This window comes from Sphaerodactylus townsendi, linkage group LG05, assembly GCF_021028975.2.
Source record: "Sphaerodactylus townsendi isolate TG3544 linkage group LG05, MPM_Stown_v2.3, whole genome shotgun sequence".
NCBI lineage: Eukaryota > Metazoa > Chordata > Lepidosauria > Squamata > Sphaerodactylidae > Sphaerodactylus > Sphaerodactylus townsendi.
The window spans coordinates 20,599,502-20,622,283 of record NC_059429.1 but is presented as its reverse complement, the minus strand read 5'-3'; the positions used below and the strand labels follow the sequence as shown (position 1 = coordinate 20,622,283).

General features: G+C 45.2%; 1 protein-coding gene across 1 annotated transcript in view; it reads left to right on the top strand.

Annotated features, from left to right (window-relative positions):
* Window positions 1-22,782, top strand: part of TMPRSS9 (transmembrane serine protease 9) — a 77,446-nt gene that overhangs the window by 4,587 nt on the left and 50,077 nt on the right. The window contains exon 2 of the mRNA XM_048497804.1: window positions 21,232-21,392. Coding sequence (XP_048353761.1) covers window positions 21,232-21,392 — 161 coding nt within the window. The remainder of the gene's footprint in view (window positions 1-21,231; window positions 21,393-22,782) is intronic.

Here is a 22,782-nt window from a genome sequence, read left to right as displayed (position 1 = left end):
CATTATAAACATAAAAAACCCTTAACAAGGTGTTAAGGGCTTATACAAACCAAGGTCCGAGTCTGGCAGCCTTGTCTCCTCCAAACTACATGAGCTCTGCAGCCTCTTGCTGCTTTGAGTCTCCACCCCTTTCTGGCTCAACCCATTCTGAGCATGGGGGTTACACTGTCACTCTCACAGGATGTTCAACGTGACCCTGTTCAAATCCTCCCTCTGTATTCTGCCATGAAAATTCACCAGGTGAGCTTAGGCCTGTTTCTTTCTCTTTCAGTTGAACTTACCTCATCGGTATGTTCCTAGGGTAGGGTTACTAGATCTGGGTTGGGAAATACCTGGAGATTTTGGGAGTGGAGCCTGAGAATGACAGGGTTTGCGAAAGGGAGAGACTTCAGTGGGTTACAATGCCATAAAGCCCACCTTCCAGAGCATCCATTTTCTCCAGGTGAACTGATCTCTGTCCCCTGGAGATCAGTTGTAATAACAGGAGATCTCTCCAGCCACCACCTGGAGGTTGGCAGGCCTATGTACTTACCTTTGTACTTTGTATCTGACCCAAAGCTTTTTCCCTGAGAAATCTTGTTGGTCCTTAAGGTACTACCAGACTCAAATGTTACCTTACAAGGTGATTGAAATGATAAAATAGAGAGGAAAGCTACTTTGGGTCCCCAATGGGTAGGAAAGCAGGGTAGTACTAGCTAAATAAAGCTGCTCCTGGCACATAAATATAGGTTTGGTTTGGATCCTGCTTTTGGACCTTAGTAGAACTGGATTAGCATCAGGTCCCACCCCCAGACTGTGTCCTGTCTGTGAAATGTTGGCAGATAAACACAAATTCCCTAACCTGCAGCATGGAGAATTTTGTAGCCTAGGGAAAGAAGAGCAGTACACTGCCTAATTCGGTGCATATTTATTCAAAGTAAATCGCATTAGAAGAAGGAGGAGGACGAGGACGAGGACGAGGACTTTGGATTTATATCCACCCTTTCTCTCCTATAGGAGATTCAAAGGGGCTTACAATCTCCTTGCCCTTCCCCCCTCACAACAAACACCCTGTGAGGTAGGTGGGGCTGAGAGAGCTCCGAAAAGCTGTGACTGGCCCAAGGTCACCCAGCTGGCGTGTGTGGGAGTGCACAGGCTAATCTGAACTCCCCAGATAAGCCTCCACAACTCAAGCGGCAGAGCTGGGAATCAAACCCGGTTCCTCCAGATCAGAGTGCACCTGCTCTTACCCACTGCTTTTAGCCAGTACGCCACTGCTGCTCCCAAGAAAGCATACATTTGATGGCTCTTGCTCCCAAGAAAGCATACACAAGATTTCCATGGCAGCCGGTGAGATTTTTGACTCTCGTTTGCTCTTTTGATAGGAGTGCGAGAAGAACCGGGCCTCTTTCCAGCAGAGCCAGGAGGAGGAGGAGGAGGAGGGGTAGTAATCTGGATACTTCCAAAAGGCCTCCAGACGGAGCAGTAGAAACATCCCGATCCCTGGAGTTCCAGCGTGCCAGATGTGTTTTTGGGTCACGTTTCGCCCTCCTGCTACAGGCCTTTTCAGTTTGGCCTATCCACGGAAGTGAGCATGGGAGAACATGCATGTCAGGTGTGTTTCAAAGGTCGACCCAAACGGCTTGCTAGAAAAGCTTTACCTGGCCTAACCAGCACTTGCTGCCAACTTAGGTTTTTCCAGGGAAGAGGGCTGCTTCCTGTCTCCGGCTTCCCCCCCCCCCCCCCCCCGATCTTCATGGATAGAAGCAGGAGTTTTTCCAGGTGCGTTTTGTCCTGCCTTCCCTGTACCTTTAAGCTTCTCCACATGCCTCCTCCCACCCTCTCGGCTCAACAAAACATTCCCTCAGCTCGCATAGCTGAGCACAGTCACAGAGGGGAACTGATGGGGACGTTCCAGGGTGCCATGAAAGGGCTTTTCTAAAAGACACAGGCAGTCACTTCTGTGGAGCAGACAGGTGAGTTCCAGATGGAGATGACAGGGTGAGAGCCGTCCATTCTGGGTCAGGGGGGTTGAGGAGTCCTCCGGGGAGGTGATGCTCGTCCCACCTGCCTTTCACTGTGCCGAATGACTATGGTGCTCAACTTGGGCTAGCCAATGAAGCCAGCAAACAGGGGCATTTGCCAAAGCAACTGCCTGACAAGCAAGGGTGAGATTGTCCCTAAAAAATGTACCCATGGCCCCCTCCTGGGAGAGAGAACGGAAAGGAGTCAACCTGAAGCCAAATCGTTTGAGGCTTCACTTTCTCAGATTTTGGGCCAGCATCATCTCCAAAATCCTCTGACATTCAAAATTAGGATTCTAGGGTTTTTGTTTGGTAGATTTAGGTCAAGAGGGTTGAGTTGTTTGGGGGGGGGGGGCTTGGAGGGGAACTGCGTGAGTCCAAGATGTCAATTTCAGCCCCCTTGCTGAAATTTTGCTGTGTTTGACTTTGTATGATCCTCAGAAAAATGGGTTTCTCACATTTCTTCTTGAGGATGGTAGGAAGATTGAATTGAACACACCAGTAATGTTACTAGCATTAGAATGAATCCAGGGGGGAAACTTTGCACACAAATCTTCTGTTTTCCATTTAAGCTGTTCTGTGGGATGTTTAGTTTCTGTTCTAGCAAAACCCCACAAAATAGGTGGGTCTTTCTGGTGGGGCCGTGGGCCACCTTCTAAAGGTTTCCTCTATTTTATTTTTATTTGACTGGAAACATTTAAACTGGGTCCTGAGCTGGCCCCACACACTTGTGAGCCAAAGCTTTGTCCCAGAGGAAATTGAAACGGGCATCTCTTGGTTCCCAGTTTCTTGTTTAAAAAGATCTCCTTAAAGATTCAAAGGGCACCTCTAAACCCCAAAACAAGTATTCTGCCCTTTCACCGCAGACCTCTGCAGCGGTTCTCAACCTGGGGGTCGTGACCCCTTTGGGGGTCGAATGACCCTTTCACAGGGGTCGCCTAAGACTCTCTGCATCAGTGTTCTCCATCTGTAAAATGGATAAATGTTAGGGTTGGGGGTCACCACAACATGAGGAGCTGTATTAAAGGGTCGCGTAATTAGGAAGGTTGAGAACCACTGCTCTAATGCATCCCTCATGCTGTTCCTGGGGTTCCCCAGGAGCAGTATTTCAGAGGGTATTATGGGCTGCAGCAGAACAGGGGAGGAGAGCAATTTCTGTTCCAGTAATGGAAATCCTTTCGTCAACAGAAATTGATGCTGAATCCAAATATTTTTTTCTGGCACATTTTGATAATAAAACCTGTATGTCAGGGGAACCTATAAATACTGCGGCTGGGGAACACGGTGACCGTGAATGCCATGGTGTTTGCTAACATCTTTTCAGACACCCAGTGTTTTTAGAAAGTGGGTGGGGTCAGATGGGGCTAACAAGGCTGCCAATTGGCTGTTCAGGTTTTGTAAAATGTTGCTTTGGCACCAGCTGCAACCACAGCACAAAGAACCTTCATTGTGCAACTGAAGTTGGGGCAGCCATTTTGTAGCTGGCTCCACCTCTTGCAGCAACCATTTTATGGCAGCCATTTTGTGGCTGCACCTACCATGCTTTGTCAGAATTCCAAAAGTGCCCACAAGCCCAAAAAGGTTGGGGATCCCTGCTGTAGGTCGACACTTAAGAACAAGAACTGGGAAGGGGACTCTATATATAAGCTTTAGGTCACTGTACATCACAGCTTTGGAGACTGTTCTTTATAAAATAAAGGCCCAGTGGCACCTTATAGACCAGTGGTGGTGAACCTTTGGCACTCCATATGTTATGGACTACAATTCCCATCAGCCCCTGCCAGCATGGCTAATTGGCCATGCTGGAAGAGGCTGATGGGAATTGTAGTCCATAACATCTGGAGTGCCAAAGGTTCGCCACCACGGTTATAGACTAACAGAATTTATTTTAATATCAGTTTTAATGAGTCACAGTCCATTCTATCAGATAGATACGTGAAAACAAACAGTACTAGAAAGTCTTATTGGGAAGGTGGAGAGAGAGAGAGAGTAGAAACTTAACTGATAATAGTGCCATGAGTCTTTCAAGTGTAAATCTTAATGTAAGGTGAGGTGTGAGACTCTTCATAAATCTACCAAATTAGCAGTTACACATACTAGGTGGTGAGGGAGGTCAGAGATTTGAATGGAGGCTTAGGTGTCCTTGGTCACTATGATCTTGAATTTGCTCTAGAGTTCGCTTTTTAGACATCATAATTGGCTGTTCTGAACATGACTTCTGAAAGTATAACTCTGTACACATCTCAATTGACTTTTGTGTAAAGCATGTTCTCATTTATACTCCACCTTTCTCCCCAGTGAGGACCAACGTTCCCTGTGAGCTGCGTGGCCACACAGTCACCATATTGGTGCCATGCAGATAAGAGGCTGCTTCACAGGGGGAGCTCTTCCAGGCAGCTCAGTTCCACTCAGTGTTTAGGAAGTTTGGCACAGTTGTGGGGAACGACCGGAGGGACTGTTGGTGGGTACCCAAATCAGCTTACATAATTCTCTTCTCCATTATATACTCCATTATATACATCTCTGTATATAGTAGGTTAGGCTAAGGTCATTTATACACTTGTGGTCTGCCTCACATTGAGCGTTCATTCCAGAGGTGGGATCCAGCAGGTTCTCACAGGTTCCCGAGAGTAGGTTACTAATTATTTGTGTGTGTTGAGAGGGGGTTATTAATTGGTGATTTTGCCACAGGATTTTTGCCTTAGTTACGCCCCTCCTCTCAGCAGTAGCACGCAGAACTTGAAGCAGTCTAGCAGGAGGTGCACCGGTGTGCGTGGCAGCCTGCGCCTGTGTGCATTTTTTCCTGCCCAAGGACTGGCGCAGTGGCTGCATCCTTGCCACAGCCCGGCCCAGGAATGCCCCACCCCCGGAATGCCTGGCCACACCCCCATCATGCCCCGCCCAGCCACATTGGTGCTACGCCACAGTTTGAATCCCACCACCATGGGAACCTGTTACTAAAATTTTTGGATCCCACCACTGGTTCATTCCCTTAGGGTCAGATTTTCGAATGCCCACACATTTTCCCTGGTCTGAACCTCACTGCGCCACATATCAGAGTATCCTCTGTGGTTTCCAGTAGTAGGTAAAATGTGACTTTCCCCCTGACTTCGCAGGGAAAGTGAAGGAGATGACCATGAGTTAACCGCTCTTTGGATTTTCTCGCTGCTCCTCACTTTTCTCCATCCTAGTCCCACCTAGTCTCCATCCTAGTCCTACTTGAGATTGATCAGAAGGGCTTAATTTTTTTTAAAAAAATGCTAAAGGTCTAGCGATAGAGCAATGAATCCTGCTTGGGGGAGAAACACAGGAGAAAAAACAGCCAACCAAAAGCGGCGTGTGTTCAGTAGCTCTACCATCACATTAAAGAGTGATCAGCAGGGCTTTAAAAAAATTTAACAGCAAAATTCTATTTTTGGAGCAATGGACTCTTTAAAGCCTGTGGAATATCTAGACCAAAGGATGGGGGGGGGGGGGGAACCAAAAAGGGATTGCAAGGAAACAAGCAAAGAAGTGGTTGGTAGGCAAAATGGTGACTCAGATAAGGACACTTCTCAGCAGGATAACCTAGTGAGGATAGAAAACCGCAGGAAAACCCCATTGTGAAGGAGAGTGCCATGGAGTAAGCACTGCATGCATAATAGACCTAAAAGAGAGTAGCTGATCCAGGGCCAGAGTGGGGATTTGAAGGTGAATTTCCCAGATCCTTGCCCAACACTTGAATCACAACACCATTCAAGAAGTCAATAAACATAGCGATGGAAGCCCACAGATTAGAACAGGATTTTTATTCTTGTAAATGATAACCATCCATTTATTTACATGCATGGCTTCCTTAGAGAGCACTGTGCTTCACAAAGATGTCTACCTCCAAGAAATCTACTGTTTGACACAAAGGAGGCAAGAGTGGTGGAGTTCCATGAGGGAAGAATATGCGTTCATTCCAGTTCCACTTAGTTAGGCTTAATACCAGGATGGAAGGGACAGTTCTGGGATTAAGAACATAAGAACATGCCTGCTAGATCAGACCAGAGTCCAACTAGTCCAGCACTCTGCTACTTGCAGTGGCCCACCAGGTGCCTTTAAGAGCTCACATGCAGACTGTGAAAGCAATGGCCTTCTGCTGCTGCTGCTCCCGAGCACCTGGTCTGCTAAGGCATTTGCAATCTCAGATCAAGGAGGATCAAGATTGGTAGCCATAGATCGACTTCTCCTCCATAAATCTGTCCAAGCCCCTTTTAAAGCTATCCAGGTTAGTGGCCATCACCACCTCCTCTGGCAGCATATTCCAAACACCAATCATGCGTTGTGTGAAGAAATGTTTCCTTTTATTAATCCTAATTCTTCCCCCCAGCATTTTCAGTGTATGCCCCCTGGTTTTAGTATTGTGAATCGAGTTGCACTGATGACTTTAAGAGACAAGCAAGAGATTTGAGGAGAGATTTGATGGAAGTGAGAGAGGTGGCGTCACACAGGGTGTTTCCAGGATCCAAGGACAATAAGGAAGATGGGAAAGAAGTGTTTGTGGGAGCAGGAAGCTTTCTGACGGTAGCAGCTGAATCATGGATTGGCTGTAAGAGCAGAGTGATGCCAGGACAGGGGAAGACTTGGCTTTGCAGGTCAGAAAGATGTATTTGTGCATCAGATTTGGAAAGAGACAGGAAGCCAGTGTAGGGATTTAACAAGTGGCTGTGATCAGAAGAACAAGAGAGGTGGTGGTCAGGTGGCCAACTCCCAAGAGGAGTGTGGTGGCCTCCCAGAACTACATCTGATCTCCTGACTACTGAGGTCATTTCCCTTGGAGGAAGTGACTGCTCTGATTATCTTAACTTTAAACATGTGTACGCTGCCTTTCCATTCAAATAGGATCCCCAAGGTATCAAACATCAAAAGCGTTAAAACATCACAACAATGAAACAGCATTAGAAGAGAAGAATGAGTTTGGATTTATATCCCCCCCTTTCTCTCCTGTAGGAGACTCAAAGGGGCTTACAATCTCCTTTCCCTTCCACCCACCCACCCCCCAACAAACACCCTGTGAGGTGGGTGGGGCTGAGAGAATTCCGTAGACCTGTGACTAGCCCAAAGTCACCCAGCTGGTGTGTGTTGGAGTGCATAGACTAATTTAGTTCCCCAGATAAGCCTCCACATCTCAAGTGGCACAGTGGGGAATCAAACTCAGTTCTCCAGGTTAGAGTGCACCTGCTCTTAACCACTATGCCACTGTGAACAGAATAAAGTATATATAACATTCTGACTGAAACATAAACACATACCACATTTGCCATCAGAACTACGTAGGCACTAGGACCCAAACAAAGCACTCTAAAACAAAAACAGTCCAGCGTGTGGTGAATGTAGTTACAATTCCGGTTTTGTTTTGTTTTTTGGTGAGACAGAGTACAAGGAGGGCTACTAATGACAATTGCTGAGGGCATTCCAAACAAAACAAAAAAGACTTCACCTGCTGGCAACAGTTAAACAATAGATGGAGACAGAGTGCTAAAGTTTTGGTGCCACAACAGAGAAGGCCCTTCCTCAAGTGTTTAGGATGGACTCTTTGATGTTACAACCTGCTGAGGTTCTGCTCCCCCAAAACCACCCTGCTGAGGTCCATCTTCTCCTCGAATGTGCCAGAAATTTATAAAACTGTAGTTGCTTCTGAGATGATTTCAAGGAGTTTGGATATCTGCCTCGTACTGTCACAGCAGGGTTGGTAGGAGAATGGCGTATCTACGGACTTGCAGCCAAAAATATTGCAGGTTCTGAAATTCCCATTAATGGCACTCAGCCTTTCTCATCTCTGGATCCCAGAAGTATTTTCTCATCTCCCTTGTAGTTTGGTTGCAAGGTAGAGTTACATATTAGGAAGTCTGTGTTTTGCAGGTTGCGGGAACAAAGGGCTGAGGAGCTGCAGCTCAAAACTTTTGTGAAAAACTCAGCTGAGCAGAGAAAGGCCAGAAGGGAAATCAATCCCCCCTTCTGCAAAGCTATCAGTTATTTTCTGTGTTTTGCAAAATGGAGCACCGCCAAAGGTGTGTGATGCTGTGTTCATTTCCTCACAGTTTGCATCCACCACAATGGGAACTGATCAACAACAACTCAGAAAGGAAAGTAGTCTTTTTTTGCTCAAATGCATGCAGGGCTGGTCCCCCAGAGAGGGCTGGTTTTGTCTCTCTGTTTTCTCTCCCACTGTGAAAACGGATCGGGTTTGGCTGTAGCTCCGGCCATCTGGGTTCCTCTGAAGTAGGATTTTCAGTGTGTTGGGAGTGGAAGAACGGCAGCACAGAAGAGACCTTGGATAAATCGCTCTCTTGAGTGATTTTTAACTCAAGGTTTTTGCACTGATTTATTTATGGGCAGAATGCTTCACTCCTAGAAATGGGAAATGCAGAGGTCTTGAATCTGCAAATCTAGTGGAAGGCTTGGGAAAAGTTGTGGCTGTGCTATCTGACACTTTTTAAAAAATCAGCAAAAAAGGGGCAAGTCCAACTTGAAACTGAATTGGAAGCCTAAGAAGTTGAGGGTAACATTATAATAAGGAATTAATATATATTTTTCTTTAGAGGACCTGACCTCAGTAATCTGGAGATGAATTGAAATTTGGGGAGATCACCAGGCCATACCTGGAAGTTGGCTGCCCTAGTACTGAGGAACGTTTATTCTCAGTGCAAAATCAGGGAGGGGGGTGTCGTTTTTAATGGCATTGCTTTTTGTTGTAATAATCTTATTACAGTGGCATACCTGCAAAGGAGACATGAGGAGTCAAATGTTCCTGGGCGCCCCCTTGTGGGGGGGGGGGCGCAAGAAATGCAGGTCCATTTGTGGTTTTGTATTTTTTGTTTTTTCGTTTTTGGCCTGCAGGGGGCGCAGTTTTAGGCTAGCAGCACCAACATTTCAGGGATTTTTCGGGAGACTCTCCTGATGATATCACCCAGGTTTGGTGAGGTTTGGTTCAGGGGGTCCAAAGTTATGGACTCCCAAAGTGGGTGCCCCATCCCCCATTGTTTTCAATGGGAGCGAATAGGAGATGGGGGCTACACCTTTGAGGGTCCATAACTTTGGACCCCCTGAACCCAACTGTACAAAACCTGGGTAGTATCATTAGGAGGGTCTCCTGAAGATACTCTGAAATTTTGGTGCTGCTATCTTAATATTTGCACACCTGACAGCAGGCACCCCCCAAATTTCCCCAGATTTTCATTTTAAATCCACCCCTTTGGCATGGATTTAAAGAGAGAATCTGAGGTCCCAGTTTAAACATTGAAAGTGATGCTGTTTCAGGTGGGGGAGAATCCACCCCCAAACAGCATCACTTTCAATGTTGTTTTAACTGGGGACCCCAGATTCTCCCTTTAAGGTGGATTTAAAAGGAGAATTTGGGCTCTCTAGTTCAAACACCATTGAAAGTGATGCTGTTTGGGGGTGGATTCCAGCATCACAGTGGCTGCCCATGGGGGGGGTGGGGACAAAACTCAGATTTTGCACGGGGCTCCATTTTCCCTAGCTACGCCTCTGCATACATACTAGATGAAGGATTAAAGAATGCAGTAAGCAATAGTCTCATCATTCCCCAGTGCTGTGCAGATCTTCCCAGTTGCTGTGCAGAACTGAGCTGCCTGGAAGAATTCCCCTGCCGATTGGTCTCTTATCTGTGTGGCATGGTGACTGCGTGGCTACGCACCTGCGCAGTTTACAGGAACGTTGGTTGTAAGCCATGTGGAGTCGTGTAGTTGCCTGAAAAGTTAACAATAGATCAGTGGTGGTTCCAGTTAATAACTCCAATATTTAAAATACATATATCCAATTCAGCTTTGAGTTGGGTTTGACCTTTTTTCACTGTTTATTTGGGGAGATTTCCATTGTGAATACTTTTTTCAAACATGCAAAGATGGCTGCTTACAATAATATATGAAGTTAATAATCCCGTTTTAGAGGTGGGATGACTGAGGCTGAGAGAAGCCAGCGGGTCGTATTTGTTTAACGCTGAGGGAAATCCAGATTGCGTGATCAAAACTGCAAACGTTGCATAATTCCCTTGGGTCCACTAACATGGTTGCTGCCAGCAACTGACTTTTTAACACTGGCGATCTCTGGAGCCTGCAGTATGGGTCAGCTACTTCCTTTGTTCCCACCCTGCAAGCAGAAAGAAAAGTAGTGTTGTGTCGGTGGGCTTTTCTTTTCTTTGGGGTCAGGTTGATCTTTGGTTTCGCAGCACTACCTTGCATAATAGGCTGAAAGGGTTCTGGCTTTCCGAGGGTCCTGTACCTTACAGGGTGCCACAGTCCAAACAGATGCATCTTTTGAGGTCTGGAATGTGTGTCAAGGACCTTGATATACACAGGGGGTTGCACTGCAGTCAGGTTTTTGAAGGGTGCTAGCCAGCAAACAGTATTTGACTACCAAGCCCCACTTGGAGGAGCCTAATAAATGATTTTGCTCCTGCCGGCTGCAATCAGCAAATTAGGCAGCATGTGGAAACGCCACTTTCTCTGCCTCTGGAAATCTAGTTCTGCTCTCCCTGCCAAGGATGAGCGATATGCAACCAGATCTCCCAGCACAGTTCTGGCCACTCTTTGCCTGGTCATGTCCGTGCCAAGCCTCTTCGCCGCCTCTTCTCCTGCCAAGCTGGGTTGCATTATTCCCTCAAACCTGGTAATTTCTCTCCCCTGCCAGTGACCCTATTCCACAGTATTTTGGCAAATATCTGCCTCCCAGATTCAACAAGACAGTCAGTCAAGAGTCTTTATTTGTTAGCCATAGGCCTTTCAAATTACATAGTAAATCTACAGTTGAAGACACAATCCATTTAAAACCACATTATAAACACGAATGGTAAAACGTGACCTTAAGGAATTTACAAGTTTTCAGAACTTACATCTTATAATTTGTTCTTTAAACGACAACCTTTCTGTGTTCTAAGTTTGGTAGAAAGAAACATAAATGTAGCTACCCTATGTGTGACTTCCTCAAAAACATCGGCCATCATGAAACACCTTTTATTCTCCTCAGTATCAGATAGTTTATTGAGAATATTTTTAAGATATATATTCCTAATATGGTCATACATAGGACAGTGCAAAATGTAGGTCGAATTCCCACTACTTTCTTAGCCAGGTTTCAGGTCACTTACTAACCTGGTTTCATTGACGTCCTCCCCATTGCTTCTGTGGCAGAAACTGTTTCTGATGCTTGTTTCCCCCATTAACACGTGTCCCGGCAGAACCTGGTTGCAAGTGGTTCGGATCCCATTAGCACGGTTTAGAGCTGTTCCAAGGGGAGGGACAAGGTTTGAAACTTGGACTCGTTTCCCGCCCCAGAACATGACGCACATTTCGCGCAGCCAATCAGTGCTCCCGGCGCTGTTGCGGTGCGCGCGCATCGTTCGGTCGGTTTCGATTTCGCTTTTCTGCAACCGCCCTTACAGTGACGCGTGCGCAGTCTCCTTCTGGGTTTACGGAATGCTCGCGTTTTCGCTCATGCACAAAAGAAGAAAACGGGTTCCCATTCACCAATTCAATGATATAATGATTTAATGGTAAAACGTTCAGAAATTAGATGTTACAGTTTAAGTGACACAGACATTCATAGAGGTAGCATTTTATCGTTCACACGGATTTTTTGACGGGTAAAAATGGGTAAAATTTCCGCATTGGCTAAAAGGTCCTGCCCAATCAAATGGACTCTGGCCAATCAGGTTAGGCCCATGAAGCGCGATCACATGGCTGTGGGGATTGCTACAATTTCTGTAACCGGGTGTGTCTGCTTGCTGCGGTGGGGAGGGAGAAACTGCGATGAAGAGGACACAGATTCGCAAGGAACAGGTTTGGATCCGCTTGCAATTTTCAAGTGGGGATTCGGCCGTAGTGCTTTACATCTTCTATCTGGTTTGAGCCACAATCACAAATACGTTGTTTCTTAGGACTCTTGTTGAATCTACCATAGAGATTGTTTGATGGAAAAGTATGAAATCTTAAGCTGGTGAATGCTCTTCTTAAATTTAGATTCAACAAACGTTTTATTCTTGGCTGCTTCTGGGTTTCTGTGGTGAAGCTTGGAGTATAAACCGAATGAAAAATAAAAATAAAATAAATACTGCTCTTCTCATTTTCCAAGAACTTCAGTGGGGGGTAATTTCTGAAAATGACTGGAAATTGCTGGCAAGGCATCTGTTCAGCTCTTCATGCATTGCATTGGTTGTCTCTGGAACAAGTGAAGAGTTTTTGAAAAGAAGCCGAAATTAGCTTTGAAGGGTTGTGGGGTTCTTTTTAAATGGAGAATGTAGGATAAAAACATTTTAAATAAATAAGTCTGCCTGACCCCAGATCACTCCTCAACTCATGGAGGCCAGCATTGTCTTTTGGTATGAGGAAAAGAGATAACCATTTCACTTTCATTTCATTTCACATTTAATTTATATCCCTCCCCCGGAGGGCTCAGGGCAGCGAACAACAGTAGTGAACAAACAATAAAGTATAGCGCAAACAGCAACAATAATAAATCGTAATACAACAATATCAACAGCATAATAATGCATCACAGTGATCTACTATAAGCAATAACTGATTTAGACATTAATAAAATAGATATAATGATAAACACAATCAAGTTTAGATTTAACGATGGCGATTTGACATATCGGACCTAGCAATATCAATAGCAACAACAGCAACAACCATAACAATGACAAGGATGCTCTGGAGTGATCCGACAGGTGAGCTCCCAAAGGCACCTGGTGGGCCACTGCGAGTAGCAGAGAGCTGGACTAGATGGACTCTGGTCTGATCCAGCTGGCTTGTTCTTATGTTCTTAGGTTGCTGGCATGTGAGGAGGATTTTGAACTGCAGGTACTGTGTAAAGTTGATGTCTTTGAAGAACGGGAAACTTTCTTGCTCACCCTGCCTTGTGAACACTGTTGGACCAACATACCCTGTTTCCCCGAAAATAAGACATCCCCTGAAAATAATCCGTAGTAGAGGTTTTGCTGAAGTGCTAAATATAAAAGTAAGTAAGACGTAGCAAAGTTTTTGTTTGGAAGCATGCCCATCGAACAGAACACCAGAGCATGGAGCGGAAAAATAAGACATCCCCTGAAAATAAGACATAGCACATCTTTGGGAGCAAAAATTAATATAAGACACTGTCTTTATTTTCGGGGCAACACGGTAAGAGGCGTCATCTCTTGCTTCTTGATGTGAGCATCCAGGTCCTTGGCGACCTCCATCGCCTTGAGTTCTTTTTCCTCGTGACTTTTTCCTCGTGAAATTCAGCCTGTCTCCAAGCATTCATTTGGGTCCAGACGCCTCATCATTTTAAAACACAATCCTCGTAACAGAGCCACGATATGGCATGCTTTCGCAATCAAGACTGGCCGGAGCACAGGTCTTCCAAAGCTGCTGTTTCATCGCTTTCTAGGAAGTCCGCCTGCAGTTTCTTCCAATGGCTCTTTGCTTTCTGTTCCAGCCTCACCTTCTCCTCAGTTAGATGCTCCCTCATCTTGGATGTCAGTATTGGAATTTGTCTCATATCTTCATTCTGCAAACGTTCATCTTCTGTGCCTGCCTGCATTACTGTAGCATCTTCATCTCCTGCACATTTGAGCTGAACAACTTAAGAACTGCCTGACTTCTCTGAATACTTTAATTTGAAAAAGGTTGCTGTTCCAACCGTGGTTGTGGTGCCTCTCTGGGACTTTGGAATTTATTCCCTTCCATGATGTGCTTGTCCATGCAATTGGCAACTTGTATTTGGTCTATTGGCTCTCTGAGCTAGAAGGTTTATGCAGGGTGGAATCTTAGTCTTGTGTCTTGCTGCTTCTTATTGTGAAATAAGAGGATGGTTTGGCATGTCCATACATTTGTAAGCTCAAAAAGAGTCATAAAAACTCTTTGCAGACTGAGAAGCAGAGGTGGGATCCAACCAGTTCTCACCACTTCTCTAGAAGTGGTTACAATTTTTTTCTGAGTGCTGAGAAGGGGTTACTAAAGCAACCTCCCTGCCCAATAGGGACTGGAGGGGCGTGTGTGCGGCGGTGCCACTGTTTGAATCCCACCACCATCGGAACCTGTTATTAAAATTTTTGGATCCCACCACTGCTGAGAAGATATGCCTGAAAACAAGCTAATCTGTTCAATTACAAAGCACAACTACATATCTCATCATGTAGTATCTTAGAGGGACAGAATCTCCTTACCTAAGTCTATTTCTAATTACCTAATGTACATTACCTAATGTACATTACCTAACTAAAATACCTGAACCCAGAGGTGGGATCCAACCAGTTCTCACCACTTCTCTAGAAGTGGTTACTAATTTTTTCTGAGTGCCGAGAAGGGGTTACTAAAGCAACCTCCCTGCCCAATAGGGACTGGGGGTGCGTGTGTGCGGCGGTGCCACTGTTTGAATCCCACCACCATCGGAACCTGTTATTAAAATTTTTGGAACCCACCACTGCCTGAACCCTCTTGGAGCAGCACAAAGACAGATCTTTGGTCTACCTCCAGTGACCAAATCCTGGTGATAAACAAAAGTGTTAACTAGAATTATCATGCCATGCTTGTGTAACCTCCTATCTGTGGGTTCTGTGGGGCAGAACTTGGAATGCGTTTGCAACAACAAATTTTAAAAACAAAATGGTTTACTTTCTTAACATATAACATATAACATCAACATTTAACATCACACTTCATGGTCCTATTCAGGTTGCATTTTAAAGTCCTTATATTTACAGTCTACTGATACTGCCAAGTCCAATTCTTCTTTGCAAGTGGGTTGGCTCCTGAAGACTACAAGGGCTTGATGAACAGGATTCAACATGATGAAGGTTTCCTGGAAAACTCTCACCCATTGCAAACATAAAAAAGAACCCTGAAACAATAAACTCCAACATTTACAACATAGCAAAAATAAACAACTACCTTCCCAGTAGTTCCCAACAACATTGCAGTTACCTTAACAAGGTGTTAAGGGCTTATACCAATCAAGGTCCGAGTCTGGTAGCCTTGTCTCCTCCAAACTACATGAGCTCTGCAGCTTTGAGTCTCCACCCCTTTCTGGGTCAACCCATTCTGAGCATGGTTACACTTGCAAGCATTCCCACAATAATCATATCTGAGTAATGTTGTAAGGAAAGGACTCATTTTCAAGGGACTTCGAGACTTTCCCCCCCAGTCCATCACATTTACTGTGTCAGTCAGATTGGAGCCCACTCCATCCGATGCAACTTGCAAAATTTTTGACTTCAATTTTCAAAAACACATATATTCTTTTTTTGGGGGTGAGGGGGGGGGCACCCAGCATTTTGTAAGTATGTTTTCGTTAGTGTATTGCAATCCTGGGTAAATCATTAGCCGCTGAGCCCGCAAGGCGGTTTTTGCATTAGGATGAACTTTTGCTATGCCAGAATCTTGGCCTCTTACAGTTCATTTAGTTCCTACAGGCAACGATAGGCCCAGCAAGTACAAAGACAGAGATTTGCCTGGAAGGATGGACTGACAGGGCAGCCATTTTGAAAGAGACACAGAGCAGCAGTCGGCAGGTGAGTGCCAACATTGTGTTGCTCACTTCTATTTCCTGCCCAGCAAGCTCAGGTTGTTCTGCATTTTGTGGCTACTCATTCTGGAAAGGGCTGATGGTTTGGTGGGACTCAGGGAGTGGAGTAACTCTGTAACAAAACAGGGGAGCCAGAATTCTCTCATTGAAATGTAACCAGGTCATTACAGATTCCGCCGAGGAATAGAATTGCTCATGTCAAGTCACTCCATTGTTAGCTGAACCATCCGGCTGCTATCGCTCCTGCGCGGGCTGAAAGTGGACGCCGAGGCTCCTCAAAGCTGCCTTTGGACAGGTGAGCCCCTCCCTCGGAGGCTGACCTTTCCCACTCTCCCTTATCAGGGGCCGTTGCTTTGAAGAGCCTTTGCTGTCTCCTGGAAAGGCTGCCGAGACACGGTCCCTCTGGAGTCAGCTCTGCAGCACTGGATCCCCTGTCCAATTTCCCCCATCGTTCTCAGTTTTCAGCTACATTCAAAGATGCTTTCTTTGGCATGACAAGACAGAAAGGCCTTTGCCAAAGTGTGTGGGAAGGGCTTTAACGTATTTGCTTGCAGGAAAGGAAACATCAGCCTACTTGAGAGGTGCCTTCATCATGTGCTAGAAGAAGGAGGAGGAGGAGGAGGAGGAGGAGTTGTTTGGATTTATATCCCCCCTTTCTCTCCTGCAGGAGACTCAAAGGGGCTGACAATCTCCTTGCCCTTCCCCCCTCACAACAAACACCCTGTGAGGTAGGTGGGGCTGAGAGAGCTCCGAGAAGCCAGATCAGCCCAAGGTCACCCAGCCATGCAGTGTGGGAGAGTGGGTACAGGCTAATCTGAATTCCCCAGATAAGCCTCCACAGCTCAGGCGGCAGAGCTGGGAATCAAACCCGGTTCCTCCAGATTAGATACACGAGCTCTTAACCTCCTACGCCACTGCTGATGGATGTGGGAGGTCCTCTTTACCCCTGGTTTGTTACTATATTTGGAAGCCAGCCCCCCAGTACTTCTCTCTCCTTCGCCTAGCATCCAGCAGAGATCAAGCAGTCCAATGTGACGGCTTTGATGGAAGGCAGATGACTGCTGCTAAGCCTTAGCATTTAGAGTGACCAATAGGCGTCAAACTCGCGGCCCTCCAGATGTTCTGGACTACAGTTCCCATCATCCCCTGCCAGCATGATGCCTTAACATCCATAACATCTGGAGGGCCATGAGTTTGACACGTGTGACATTTTAGACTATACTGCAGAATGAGAAGCCTTAAAGAGACAAGATGGCCTCTCTTTTTGACAGAAAGATACTTTTTAGAGACCAGATAAAAGCTTTTGAATTGAACAGAATACTGCTTCGGACCTCAGAGCAAGACCAAAAAACAACAGCGATCATTTCCCTTGGTCAGGCTGATAGAGAGCCAGCCAGAGCCATCTTCTACCTGTAAGAGCAAAGAAAATGGTTACTCTGAGCGATGGGTTAGACCCAGGTCTGGTTTTTCCTCCAAGCCACCCAGTCAGCATACTGGATGCTGCAGTGAGAAGACGGCTGATCCACTGACTTGTGTTGTTTCCAGCTGAGAGCCAGCATGGTGTAGAGGTTAAGAGCAGGTGCACTCTAATCTGGAGGACCAGGTTTGATTCCCTGCTCTGCCACTTGAGCTGTGGAGGCTTATCTGGTGAACTAAATTAGCCTGTGCACTCCAACACATGCCAGCTGGGTGACCTTGGGTTCATCACAGTTCTTCGGAGCTCTCTCAGCCCCACCCACCTCACAGGGTGTTTGTTGTGAGGGGGAAAGGAAAGGAGATTGTAAGCTCCTTTGAGTCTCCTTACAAAAGAGAAAAGGGGATATAAATCCAAACTCCTCCTCCTCCTCCTCTTCTTCTTCTTCTTCTTCTTTCTCTTCCTCTTTCTCTTCTTCTTGTCACAGTAGGCAACTTCAGATTTCATCCCATTTATTCCATTTATAGCCTGCCCTTCTCCTTATGGGCTTAGGATGGCTTCCAACCATCCAAGAATACAATAATATAGTAAAAACAAAAATTAAAACCCACAATCCCAATCAACGACAATCCCAATCAGCAATCCCAATTAACAACTACCCTAAATACTCAACAGTGACTAAACCATTCAACATTATATATTCCAATTCTCATAGGCAGAGAATGGGTGGAGAAAGGGGTGGCTGCATCAACCATAAGCTCTTGTGGTTCACCATGTGCTGGGTCTACTGGAGATTGGTTTGGGGCAACATAGTAACATAGATCTGGAAGGGACCTTAGGGGTCATCTAGACCAACCCTCTGCACAATGCAGGAAATGCGCAACTACCTCCAGCACTCCCCAAGTAACCCAGGTTGTATGCCCAGAGGAAGGCAAAAAACCTCCAAGATCTTGGCCAATCTCACCTGGAGGCAGGTGCCTTACTGACTTGGTCGGGGCTGGCTTAACCCAGTAGCAAAAGTAGCACATTCTGGGCTCCACATTTTGGAGGGCCACACACTAAATGTTTGCAAGCTGTCTGGTGAAACGGGCATCTCACTGCATTCTCACAATCTGGCAAGACTGTTGAAAATGTAACTTTTACAATGTAATTTTCTTACTTTCGACATTTGAAATGGATTCCTACATGTAAGTAGTCGCATTATTGAAGTGTCATTCATTTGTTGTGTTATCTAGCTGTATAACAAATGAAAAAAATTGAATTACTTTACTATGCAAGCAAATAGCTTCTGTAATATTTGTGTGCATTAAAAAAAATGAGGGCCTTTTTATAATATACTACAGGCCCGCACTAGCTTAATCCATGTTGGTAATTCTGCCATCTGCACATTCTTCCCTTGATCTTTGCTTTATGGCTTCACACGCTTGTAGTTAACTAGGCTTCCTCTGGCCCTCTTGTCCCATGGGAACAATGTTGTTTTCATTATCTCATGCAGCAGGAAGCCAGGTGGCTTTCTCTTGCTATCTGCTGGCGACCTTGGGACACCTTAGCTCCAAAAGCTGTGTTTCTCAAATTCTTGGGAAAACAGGAGGGGAACTTGCTTGGGGGATAAAAAAGACTGTGAATGCCAACTTTGTCAGAACTGGCTTTACTGATATAGTATTTCAGTGCCTGCTCAACAAACGCTTCTGATCAATACCTCAGAGTGAGTTTGTTGGCACTTGAAAGACTTCTCCCTCCTTTACTGTCCAGCCCATCAGTTAAAATACTTTGCTAAGCCCTTCTTTCTGTGCTCCCACCTATAAGTTAAGATGGGTGCCAACTGTAGGTAGGGTCTTATGGGCTTTGCAATGTACTCCCCTTTGATGCATGCCCGGTGCCTACTTCGCTACACATATAATGAAAGCAGGTATAGCGCGCTATCAATCAAACGTATTGTGCTTGATATGTCTTAGCCTAATGGAAAAATGTCATTTCTATGAATTTATTAGTATGCACAGCATATCCCATGATAGTGACTTCAGAATATGTGGGTGAGATTAAAATCTATTGCTAAGGAAGTGGAATAATTTTGCCACAAAACAGGCAGTGTCTTCAAGCTCGTCCCAAGTTTGGATATTTTGCATCATTGTGGACTTTATAATTCTCTTAGACCCTTTCCCCACTTACCCTTGTCGGAGGGTTGCTCATAGCAATTCCCAGTATACGCCGAGATTTTCCACAAACGTGCGCTTAGGCTCCCCATCAAAAGGCACCATTTGAAAAGGCGCCAGGAATTACACGCGCTGAGGGGGTGAGAGAGAGGCAGCGTCGGGGCAGCTGCGTTCTCGCCACCCCTGAAGTGGGGAGTGCAGCTGGACCCCGCGCTACTTTAGGAGAGTAGCGCGGGGCTTAAGGTAAGTGGGGAAAGGGCCTGAGACATTTTGGCTGGTTTTGTTGTCCGTTTAGACATTTCTACACTTATGGTACTCATTCTAAATTCTCTTTCAGCACATTTAGTATCGCATGAAGCCTGGGTATAGTCTTTTGTATGTTTTGCCTTCTTAACTGTGCCAGGCCCAAAGAGTCTTTTTAATCAGGCTTTTGAATGAAAGTTTCTATGTCTTTTTAGTTGATTTTATGTTTCTAACCTGGCTGTTTTATGGATATAATTTCAGACAGCTACAGGACATTTTGTGTTGTTTTTAGGCCCCAGGCAGGCTCTGGGTTTGTTTTAATATTGGTATGTTTTAAATTGTGGTTGTTTTTGAAGATTGTATAGTTTTTTTAAAAAAAACCTGAGGAGCTACCTTGAGCTGATATTTGGAGAGGCAGCATGGAAGTTTTCTAAGCGAATGAACAAATTATCCCTAGAGCCTATTTTTAGCATTCATGTTGTCCCCAGACTGGGGTTACTGACTCAGCAAAGGGGCTCTCTAAACTGGTGTCCTCTTGATTATGGAGCTGTGTGTTTGGCAAGCAGAGATTACAGAGTCGCTGATTACAGGACATTGTTCTCCCTTCCTCTTTCATTCCAGTTTTATTTATTCTTCCCTTTGCTCTAAGGACTGTTTTGCAAACAGAAATATCCTTCAGAAATAGACAGAAATAGGCGTCCTTAAGTGCCCTGCCTGATGCAACAGGACCATGCTAGTTGTTTCACCTAACTCCTTATAGGAGAGAAATGTGGGATATAGATCCAAACACCACCTCCTCCTCTCCTTCTCCTTCTCCTTCTCCTTCTTCTTCTTCTTCGTCTATAAAATAACCCCTCCCCCAATTGTCAGCCCCCAGTACTTCTGAGCCTGCTTTTGGGTCCAGTTGCTCCTGTGTGCCACCTTTGCTTTATGGCTTCACATGTTTGTAGATAACTAGGCTTCCTCTGGCCCTCTTGTCCCATGGGAACAATGTTGTTTTCATTGTCTCATGCGGCAGGAAGCCAGGAAGCCTGCTTCCTTGAAGCCCAGTGCATATTGCTGGACACTGCTTCATGGTCCCAAAGCCACTTAGGATCTATTATCCCTAAGAATTCCCCAATTCCCTTCACCTGTTCCAAATCTTTCCCCTTAACACTGCTTAGATTCTAGGACTGCGTGTATATTCTGCTGCTTTGATTATTGTGTGCTTGTATTTTTATTGTCAAAGACTTTCATGGCCGGATTCAACTGGTTCTGGTGGGTTTTCCGGGCTGTGTGGCCGTGGTCTGGTGGATTTTGTTCTTAACGTTTCGCCTGCATCTGTGGCTGGCATCTTCAGAGGTGTATGTGGCCTGCAGGGGGCACAGTTTTTAGACTAGCAGCACCAAAATTTCAGGGAGTTTTTGGGGGATGCTCCTGATGATACCACCCAAATTAGGTGAGGTTTGGTTCAGGGAGTCCAAAGTTGTGGACTCCCAAAGGATGTGCCCCATCCCGCATTGTTTCTAATGGGAGCTAATAGGAGATGGGGTACACATTTCAGAGTCCATAACTCACCAAACCTGGTTGGTATCATCAGGATAGTCTCCTAAAGATACCCTGAAATTTTGATGCTGCTAGCCTAAAAACCATGCCCCCTACAGGCCAAAATGGAAAAAACACTAAAAATACAAAAAACACAAACGAACATGGGGGGAGGGGGGGCAGCAAAACTCAGATTTTGCACCGGGCTCCATTTCCCCTAGCTACGCCTCTGCTGCCTTGCGAATCTGGCCTCGGAGTGTAAATTCATCCTTACACCTTTGAAAGAGATTTTTTTCCCCCTCGACAAATTCATTTTAACCTTCATCTTTTTCTCTTCCTTCAGAAATTCTGGGGCAGGCATGGACTTGCAAGCCGAAGCTGCGAAGGCGGTGGTAGGCGAAGATAAAGGGCAAGCAGCAGTGGTTAGCGGGAAATGCTGCAAGGTTACGGTGGCCACCGTCCTTGTGAGCACTATCACGGCTGTGTCTGCCGGGATCCTAATGGGTGAGTCCCATTCATGTAGCAGCATTACAAATCGATGTCACACTCTGCCCTCTCAAGGTGCCCTCAGGTGATTTTCCCGCCAAAATTGTAATGGTCCCTTTCAGGGTTTACTGAACAGCTACCAACTGATTTTTATGCTGATGATGTAGTGCTAGTGTGTTTTTCCCACGTAATAAAAATCATTGTGGGAAAAAAAGGAAAAACGTTTTGCTCAGTGTAGACAGGGGACTAGGTTTTGTACGTAAAAACACAAAAACCCTTTCCTTGGCTGTCAGAAACTCAAAATTAAGGCACAAGAGGCTTTTTGTACTTTCAAAGATAAACAGACAAAAACAAGTTTTATTTACATAAACAATAAAGGTTTGGGAAGGGAAAATATACACAACTGAAGCAGGTAAGTTATGAAGATATTTTAAGTTCAATTCTGGCTGCAGCTCACTGTGGTGTTTGTTACAACGTGGATACAAATTACAGGCTTGCAAATATGGTAGATACATAAATAAAGATGCTTCCAAACGAATAAAACAGTTTTGCTACTTTTCCTTAAGAAGGCTTTCTGTTAACTTTCAGTCTGATTTCAGTTTATACACACTCAAAGACACTTCTGAGGGAGGGGCTCACCTGTCCAAAGGATTTTCCTTCAATTTCTGTCTATTCTTCATAAAAATAAAAATCCTCTTTTGTTCTCTATAACTAGATCACCACTCGAAAAAATCCATTCGAACAGCAGTGGGAACAACTATATCAAGCCACTTTAACAAATAACATTAAGCAATTCTGGCAGATCATAAATAGAAGGGCCCAAACGTGCAGTATCCAGTTGCCCCATATTTCACTAGACCGATGGTTCAGTTATTTTTCTAATCTGTTCAATGCTAGCCTAACTGAATACCCTGATTCCACTTCAATACCAGAGGAGCTACCAGATTGGCCTGGGGGTTAATCCTCAAGAAGTGGAGTAAACTAATCAGTGGTTTGAAAAGCGGTGAGCCCAAAGGTCCTGATGCAGCAATACCAGAAATGCTTAAATCCTTACCCGAGTGGTGGGCTACAACTCTGGCTTCCTTATTTACCCATGTAAATAGCACCGGGCCGCATCCCAAAGATAATGGCTAGAGTCTATAGTTGTCCCAATCTACAAAAAGGGTGATAGTACTAATCCTTCAGAGCTATAGATCCTATAAAGCCTATTATCTGCCAATTGGCAAACTATATGCAAAACGCTACTCCTTAGCAGAGTGGAAGATTGGGTCAAGCAAGCAGAAGTAATAGGACCCGGAGCAAATTGGATTCACTAAAAAATAAATCAACACTGGATCATGTAACAGTTTTAGCACACTTAGCTAACAAAAGTATATAACTCATAATAACCGTAAACTGTTTGCAGCCT